Source organism: Microtus ochrogaster (assembly GCF_000317375.1).
Source record: "Microtus ochrogaster isolate Prairie Vole_2 chromosome 14 unlocalized genomic scaffold, MicOch1.0 chr14_random_2, whole genome shotgun sequence".
Taxonomy (NCBI): Eukaryota; Metazoa; Chordata; class Mammalia; order Rodentia; family Cricetidae; genus Microtus; species Microtus ochrogaster.
In genome coordinates, this window is record NW_004949097.1 from 3,176,375 (window position 1) to 3,185,362 (window position 8,988).

An 8,988-nucleotide genomic window follows, 5' to 3' on the forward strand; every position below is an offset into this window, starting at 1 on the left:
CAGACCCCTCCTGTGTGTGTCAGCATACTAGAGGGGCCTCTCAGGGTGCACAGACCCCTCCTGTGTGTGTCAGCATACTAGAGGGGCATCTCAGGTTATACATATACATTTAAAAATAACTTAAAAGTAGTTCTGAAATGCATTTTAAAGTAAAGCATACGTGTCAAACATGTCCTCAGTTTTCACATAGAATTGCTCCAAGTCATTGCTATGCATCTTACCTATCTCAAGTCATTTTTCACTCACCCCTATACTCCATCCTCTCTCTCTCTCTCTCTCTCTCTCTCTCTCTCTCTCTCTCTCTCTCTCTCTCTCAAGTTCTTATCCTTGTATTTATTACCACATTTCTAGGTCATATTATTGTAGTGATAAAATTCCACAAATTAACATGGCAAAATGTATTAAGCTGTAATTCTGACAGTCAAAATTGAAATACATACACATTGAGAGGCTAATAGCATGATGCTAGCTGTACTCAATTCTCCAGAGGATCTGCTACAGCATGATACCTGCAGTACTCCATTCCCTTAGTATCTACTAGAGCATGGTGCCTGCAGGACTCAATTCTCCAGAGGATCTAGGTGAGATTCCAATTCCTTATATTGTCCATCTTCTAGAGCTGACTAACATTATTCCACTCATGCCTAGGATAAGCAGCTGATTTGACTATGGTTTTTGTTTTTTTAATAAATCCCTTTTGTCATACTCATTGTGTGATGATGTTATTATTTTTGCCTCACACAGGTAGCTTCATCTGGGGTCAATTTAAATCCTACAATAGACATAGAGACTATCAAAAAGGTCCTTGTATCTGACCTTCCAGCCTCCCTGCTACTCAGAGTATACACAGTCACACACTGAGCAGGTAAGCTCAGACAGGCCATGACCTTTAAACATGGAGGAGGCTGGAAAAATGGAGATAAGAAGAGACAGTCACAAACTGGGAAATGTAGTTTTACGGCCTTTATGCCCTGGCACTGGGATATGGGCACCAAAAGGGGTGCAGCCGAGGCAGGGTGGCTGTCTTCAGGAAAGGGGAGGTCTGGGAGAAGGGTTGAGGCAGCTTCTTGCCTGTGAGAGGGTGAGGATGCCGGGCATGGAGCAGGCATCTGGACAGCATCCCTCATCATTCACGACAGCAGTGTGGCTCAGCCTTCCTAGAGCTGCGGCTCTAACACAGTTCCTCATGCGTGGTGACCCCCACATGAGATTATTTCATTGCTATTTCATAACTGCAAACTTTGCTGGGGTTATGAATCGCAATGTAAATACCCATGTTTTCCAATGGTCTTAGCTGACCCCCGAGAAAGGGTCTCGACCCCAGATTGAGAACCTCTACGTTACAGTTTATCCTTACACTAGCTCCATACAGGATGATCCGGGGACAGCATCTCCAGGGCTCTAGTTGGTCTCTTTCCCAGGACAAAACCATGTTCACGGAGAGTTCCGAGTTCCTCCTGGAAACTGTGCTCCTTTGGTGGAAATACATTTTCCAGTTTCATCTACTAGATGTCTCTTTTCCACCTGTGTGACATCGCCTTCCATGTCAGCTTCTGTTGTTGGTAGTTCACGCCTGTGAGAAAGCCATGGTTTGTGAAGGTCAGGGCCATCAATACAGCCACTGTTGCTGCAGCTGGTTACAAGGCCACCCCTAATGCTTGCTTTCTCCCTCTTAGGGACTTCCTGTTCTAGGCTGCTCTAACTCTCAGCTCATCTGGTGGCCATCGTGTCTAACTTGGTTGGGGAGATGGAACCCCATTCTTGAGTGTGGTAAACTCTGGACACCTCGTCCTCCTTTGAGACCACTTTATTATTTGTCTGCAGTCGCAGCTCTGGAAAGTAGCAAGAGATACACGAGCGCGGTGCCAGGACATCAAGTGCGTGCCTCCTGCTTCTCCAGGAGCCCCACCTTCTCCCGATGAGCAGGCTTGGTGACCTCTGTTAGGAAGATGATGTCTTCATTTGCTACCTGCCTGGTCCCCCAGTGTGAAGAACCTGAAGTTCCAGAGTGTTTTTGGAACTACATGGAATTCTTTTTGTGTTCCGTACCGAGGATTTCCACTCCATATGAACCAGGCTCTCCAGTCCCATTGACTAGAATCGCAGAGTTGAAGATATAAATCCCCAAAGGGAATAAATACATCCAGCCTCTTGCTTTCACACCTCAGTTGTTGGTGCGTGTGTTCTATGCACAGCAAACACTGCCACAGTTTGCTTGTTTGGGGTTGTAACACATGCTACCTAAAGACCCGTGGCTTTCAGGATCCACAGACTGGGTCAACCTTGTTTGCTCCAAAGTGACACCAATGGCTGGGAATTAGTTACTGGTGAGCGGGCATGGAAGAAGTCTAGCAGTAATCGGGTAGAGGACGGTGTCTGTGGTTCAGAAGAGGGCCTTCTGGAGCGGGGCTGAGCCCTGGCTGATGAGGAGATGAAGCAGAAGCAGTCTAAGCAAAGTCTTGGGGTTAGGAATCAAAGTCAATTCAGGACAGAATGTTGAATCATTAAAATTTTATTTTAACTAATTTTGTTGATTGGATGAAGAGGCAATAAGACCAGAAGATACTAGTATAAGGGTCTTTATACACAGTGCTGACCAGCTTTGGGAAAAGGTTTGGACTAGGGCAAGGTAAGCACCCTTGCTAACACACGCACAAACACACACAAATACACATAATTAAAACAAATCTCGACAAAGAATGACATAAATGTGCTGTGAATTATACCAGTGGTTGTACTGCAGTTTCCTCTGACAGAGACCTTCCTTTCCAGAATGAGGTGCAGAACACAAACAAGCTCCACCTGTCTGAGGAAGCTAAGACTTAGGCCCAGGCAGTCCAGCCCGAGAAGCCGTAAACGACGGCAGAGCCAGCTCTGAGCAGCTGTGCCACAGAGAAAAGATTCCCCCACCCATTGAGCTGCCTGCAAGACCTTTGGGGTGAGGAAGCTGCCTTGGGGTTGTCTCCACCCCATAGAAACTCAGTGGTTCACAGTCTTGGTCTGTCATGGGTTTCCTACCGGGGGTGAGTAGACTTGTGTGCGTGTGTGTGTATGTGTGTGTGTATGTGTGTGTGTGCATGTGTGTGCATGTGTGTGCATGTGTGTGTATGTGTGTGCATGTGTGTGTATGTGTGTGTGCGTATGTGTGTGTGCGTGTGTGTGTATGTGTGTGTGTATGTGTGTATGTGTGTGTATGTGTGTGTGTATGTGTGTGTGTATGTGTGTGTGTGTGTGCTTGAATGCATGCACACGTGTGTGTCTACACACAATACCAGCTTATGTAGCTGTTTAAAACTGGATTGCCTAGACTATTCACATATGTGATTATGGACAGAGTTAGATTGAACTGGGACATTTTGTCGTGTGTTTTCCACTGTTGTCTTTTTTCGCTTCATCTTTCTTTTTCTACATGGCCTTGCTACAGAGGCGATGTAATTTTATGCACGAGAGATGGGAAACAAATGAGGTGAGCTCTAAGTTCTATGTGGTTATACCTCCACTCAGCGGTACACACAAGGTCAACACAACCACCAACACTCAGGCCATTATGACTTCACTATCACAGCGTTTCCCAGAAGAAAACGAATTCACCAAGTGAAAGTATCAAACCAGAACTTTATTATATATAAACACATTCCTTAACACTGTTCTTTTGTTACTTTCAACCTGGGCACAGGAAGGAGTAGCGCAGCCAGACAAGACATCCTGTAGGAAACAAGCAATGCGCATGCGTCTGTGTACTTCTGTATTGCTACTGCAGGGGGATACAAAACGAGACTCTGGAGCAAAAAAATCGTTACTTCGTCGTCCTCTTATTTGGCTCCTCGACGCTGCCTGAAGTAGCGGTTGTAGGCAGCGTTGTATCCGTAGACCAAGGCATAGCGTTCACACAGCTTGTAATCGTCGCAGGCTTCCCTGTTGATCTCGTAGGCAGGCTTGTTGCGTTCCCGGACCCTGGAGAGTGGAGGAAGAGGCAGTCAGAAAGGGAGGAAAGGTGGGGGGGGGGGGTATTGGGTGGAACCCTTCCCCCAACACTAAGGAGTGTTTGAAGAGCAGGCATGTTCTCCTGCAGAGAGCAGGTTTTATTTTGATATTATTTTTATGAATAAAAAGAGAAGCTTTCTTTCTGTCCCCGTTTCCTTCCTCCCCATTTCCTTTTTAACCCCAAAGCAGAGGAGTTTCTAAACATTCTGTTTTCTCTGTCTTGCTTTTCAGTTCTCTGTGTTCAAGACATAGAAATAGTGATAAACCTCTTTCCCACTCCATCCAGATCTGTGCTAGGGCGCAGCTACCCCCATCAAGTTGAGGTACGCACCTCTCTTGGGCTTTAGCGCGCCATCTCTGCTGAGGGGAAATAAAGGTGTTGGCGTTTCTCCTGTTGATGAAAGGACCTAGAACAGAGAATCGTTAAGTGTTCTTTCATGGAGCAGCCGATGAAAATATTTTTGAGTATTCTGAGGGCAAATCCATCTGAGATCCCACTAACCTCCTCCTCTGTAACCGGGGGTAGGCAAAAATAAAAAGAGTACAAAGTAGATTTTATAAACTGCACGAGCAAAGGCAATGAATAACCATTTATGTGTCCTGGGGACTTGTCACATGGGCCACACCAAATCTTATCTGTTTTGTCTTTGGGCAATCCTTTGCTACTTTTGGTAATACCCACTCAGGGCGTTTTTAATGCATTTCAAGAGAAATTTTCTCATCATTTGGACCCACAAAGTAGACCATAGGACACCAGTACAGGGGCAAGTTAAATACTATGAAAACAAGGAAGAAATGAAACACAAGAGTGAGGCCTGGCATGGGGGTGCGTACTTGTGTTTTCAATACTTGGGAGGCGGAGGCAGGAGGATGAGGAGTTGAAACTTATCCTCAGCTGTGCCCTGAGTGCCAGCTGGGTTACAGGAGACAGCCACCGAGTCAAAAATCAAACCAAAACGGAAAAACAAAACCCTTCAGATTAACCAAGCAAAAATGCGGATACTGTTCGGCTCCTGGCCGTAGCCAGACTTTCCAAGTCCGTCTGCTCAGGCGCCGAAGCTGATGCTGACGCCTGTGGGCTCCCAGCTGGCTGCCCCCGTTCTGTGCTTTCACAGTTGTCATTACTCCTCATTTTCCATCCGTGTGGCTGATGTGATGTCAACTTAAAATTTCCAAGCTCTCCGGATGCCGCTTAAATGTCATATTACACGGCTTGAAGCTTGAACGTTGCTCACTGGGACAGTTTTAGACACTGGCGCTAAAACTCCAGGTCTCCCAAGGAGGCCCACTCCTCCCTTCCCTCTCCGTCATAGACCTGACCAGCACTTGACTTTGAAAAACAAGGTGCTGTTCTTTAATGCGAGCAACTGAAATAAGGTCGCCAGGCATTTACTTACCGATTTCATAGGACTCCATGCTTTCGTGAGATTCTGCAATTAAAAGAAAGACTTACTTGTCATATGCTGTCATTGTAGAGGTAGAAGGGGAAGCAAAAGTCAAAAAGGTGGGAATAGTGCCATAGAGCCAGACAGCTGTTAAGACATTCCGGCAACACAGGAGTTAGGAGTTGCTCCTTTCTTTCTCTCTCTGCTTTGGGAGTCTTCCTGCTCATCTCTCTGACATACTCAGGGCCGGTGTGAGACCAGAGTCAAGTTGAAGGTGGATGCACAGCAGCCAGGCTTCTCCAGGCAGGGAGCTCCAGGGTGGTTATTGAGCTGCCTGACCCAGACAGCTTCTAAGAGGGTTCGGAATGGCTCTTAAGAATGGGTGTTAAATTAGCAGCCTCAGAAACCACTGGCTCCCTTTCACAGCTCAAACTGGGCACAAGGCCAGGGCGGAGAGGACGCCAAAGCGAATGCTCTTGCTTCCCATGTCTCTCCTGAACACAGTGGGCAAAGCGGGAATAAAAGGCTGTGTTTATAAGCAGTGCCTGCAAAGTGGAAAAGGAGGCGAGGAAATCAGAAGTGCACACAGAAAGTTTATGAATAATTCAAAAGTTGAGAAGCATTGTGTTAGAGCTGTTTATACAATTTAGGTAAAAATAACTAAATATGGTCAATATGATTTCAACGAAATTATGTAAATAAACTGGCTTCAAACCTGTAAACAAATCACAGATGACTTAGCAACACACAGGTAGCAGAAAGAAGTGTCTTTTGCAAATAGTTTTGAAACTGATAATTTTCTAAAATTCAGCTGTAAAGCTTCTTTTAAAAAATGAATTTGCAGAATAAACGCACTACGCTCATGGTATTTTCTGTCCCTAAAAGGTCTATCTCTAGCTATTACTTCCCATGAAAACATATTTTCTTAAAGTGAAAGACTGACCAAATATCCTTAACCCATCAATACTCAAGTTTCAATAAGCGTTCTTAAAGAAGACGATAGGGGCTGGGAATCAACACGTTTCTGGAATATCTTGGTTTCCAGGCATGCAGACTCATTCCTGGAAGAACCGTATTTATTTCTGGAAGATTCATAATGGAAAGACCCCGTTCAAGCTCACATGCATCGGGCTGTTTAAAATATAAAACAGGTGCGATGGAGTGACCGATGATCGAGGCAGGGTTCATGATCCTCTGGGTTATAACAGAGAAAGAAGAAAGGAGAGGAGCCAGGAGAATGAACGGAGAAAGGAAGCCAGGGGCAGGAAAGGAAACCCCATTGACAGCAGGGAAAGACTTCTCACCGTAGCACAGGGCTGCCACAGCCAGGGCAGCCAGAATGGTCAGAGGGAGCAGGCTCTTCATGGTGTCTCGGTGTCCTGTGAGTTTGCCTCTGTGTCTGGCACAGCAGCAGAGGGGAGAGGCTCCTACACACTGCTAGCAGCGAAGGCTGAGCTGCTTTTATAGGAACTTGAGCAGCCGAAGGGGGAGGAACCAGCAGCCGGGGGCTGGAAAAGGTGGGGTGGCTTGGCACTAACCTCGCCTTGGGACTTCTCCCAAGTCCCTCATTCCTTCCAGATAGTATCTCCACAGCGTGGGCAGCTTCCCCACACTGCTGGCCCCGGCTGTGCTACAGCAGGATGCTGTCCTGGTGCAGAAGTTGTGGCCACCCTCTGTTTGCTAGCCAGACCTGGGCACATGCCCACGGAGAGGGCTGTTACCGCAAACACAGGTTTGCCTTTCGAATTCTTCCTCTGATCTACTTGCTGGCCCTGACCGCTGGCTGTTGGGGCTTGATCAGCAGACAGAGCTGTAGTGTTCTCTTTGTTACCCAGACGGATGGAGGAGAGGTCCTGGGGAGAAAGGCCCCCACTCTCTATGCTGTGACAGTTTAGACATCTGCACAGCAGGGCAGAATTGTCAATTCTAGACCAATCAGGCATTTGCCTGATAATAGGTAGTTTATGGAGCTTTCCAAGGGTTCAGTGGGGTAGAGATGTGGGTACCCCAGTTTTGTTCATTACCTACCCAGTAACCTGATTCTTTAATTTTGTGACATTAGTCTAATCTTATGCCCTAATGCTCTCCCGGGGTAATGCTACTGACTGCGCCTGTGTGGTAGAGATGAAGATACTCACTGCCCATGTTCTCACAGCACCCCTGCTTGTACTGAGCCAATGTGATAGACTCTTCATGAGCAGGATAAAGTACATGATACGGTGTTTAGGAGCCGTGTGTTAGCGACAGACCAGCCGTACACCTGCCCTAGGAGTCAGGAATAGCTCTGGGCTATGCCCTTGGCCTTGACTGTAATGAACCCTCCCAAGCAAATTTTCACACATCTGTATTTCACTCTGCCAGAAGGTCTGGGGCCTGTTGCTTATCTAACAGGAGAATTTCAATATGGCACCTCTGGCTCCCTGAAGGATCCCTTTCTTTCCCTCTCTCCCTCAGGAAACTTTTCTACCCCACACTGTCTTGGCTGCTTGGAATCCCATGAGTTTTCTTTGTGGTCCAACAGGCTTGGGTCTCAGAAGCACACTCTAGAAGATCTATGGCCTCAGGACTTGGAGCTTGGCGTGAAAAAACAGAGAGTGGCCTGATGGACTTTTTATCTCCTTGAGACATTGTTATCCCTCCACTTCTCACCCTGGGAAAGGCCTTTACAGATGCTGCAGGATTCCCTGTTAAACAATCTGCAAGACCAATGGGCCCAAGAACCAATACATCTCTGCTTTTCTCTTCACTTGTTTATGGGCTGCAGAGGTGGACGAGTAGTTTAGGGGCCTGCGGCTCTTGTAGAGTGCTGGAGTTTATTTTCCAGAATACACTCTGGGTACTGGAGCTGCCTGTAACTCAGCTCTAGAGACTCTGATGCCCTCTTCTGGCTTCTGTGGGCCCCCACACATATGTGCATGTACACACACACACTAAAATTCTTATATATTTTTAAAATTGTGTTTTGCTTGCATTTATTTATTTATATATTTGAGACAGGGTCTCACTGTGTAGCTCTCTCTGTCCTGGAACTCATTACGCAGACCAGGCCGGCCTTCAACTCATAGAGATCCACCTACCTCTGCCCCTCAAGTGCTAGACTTTGTGTGAACACGTGCACGTGCTTTTATCTGTGAAGGTCAGAGGGCATCTTCAGCAGTGGCTTCTCACCTTCTTGTTGGAGGCATCCAGTGAGCTTCCTGGTGAGTCTATCTTCCTCTCCCATATTCCCATAGAAGTGTTGGGAATACAGATGCTGTAGGTTTTGGGGATTGACTTCACATTGTCAGCTGCCTTTCCCAACTGAGCTACCTCGCCAACCCTGCATTGGGCCACTTAAAATAAGGACCACTTAAAGCAGTATTGAATGCCCCTGCTGTCACTTCCGCATGACGATCGGATCAAGGTAATTGGTGAAGTTCTGGCCTCCTGCACTCAGTGGCGATAGCCCCTCCTCTATCCCTGGGTTCAGATGCCAACAGTACTCTTTCAGGCTTCTCACAGGCCTTGGCACCGATGATTCTTTCCAACCTAAGCGTTTCAGCTTTTTTTTTTTACAAGTTGTTTTAATGCCACTGCCACCAGACCCCTCATGCCCACCAGCTTCTCTTTTCACAATCTA

General features: G+C 46.8%; 1 protein-coding gene across 1 annotated transcript; it reads right to left on the reverse strand.

Moving 5' to 3' along the window:
• Positions 1 to 3,597: 3,597 nt before the first annotated feature.
• Positions 3,598 to 6,854, reverse strand: Mgp (matrix Gla protein). The gene is made up of 4 exons (XM_005364527.3): positions 6,674 to 6,854; positions 5,382 to 5,414; positions 4,316 to 4,391; positions 3,598 to 3,954 (listed from the first exon to the last, which is right to left on the reverse strand). Exons 1-4 carry the CDS (start codon positions 6,732 to 6,734, stop codon positions 3,813 to 3,815), a joined length of 312 nt encoding a protein of 103 aa, XP_005364584.1. The 5' UTR covers positions 6,735 to 6,854; the 3' UTR covers positions 3,598 to 3,812.
• Positions 6,855 to 8,988: the final 2,134 nt, after the last annotated feature.

Bases quoted from the DNA above. Each gene is read 5' to 3' on its own strand.
- Mgp (XM_005364527.3), bottom strand. From the start codon at position 6,734: ATGAAGAGCCTGCTCCCTCTGACCATTCTGGCTGCCCTGGCTGTGGCA. The intron at 4,392-5,381 runs GTAAGTAAATGC...TCTCTGTTCTAG, and splicing joins CATGGAGTCCTATGAAATCG to GTCCTTTCATCAACAGGAGA. The intron at 3,955-4,315 runs GTGCGTACCTCA...TCCACTCTCCAG, and splicing joins CGCGCTAAAGCCCAAGAGAG to GGTCCGGGAACGCAACAAGC.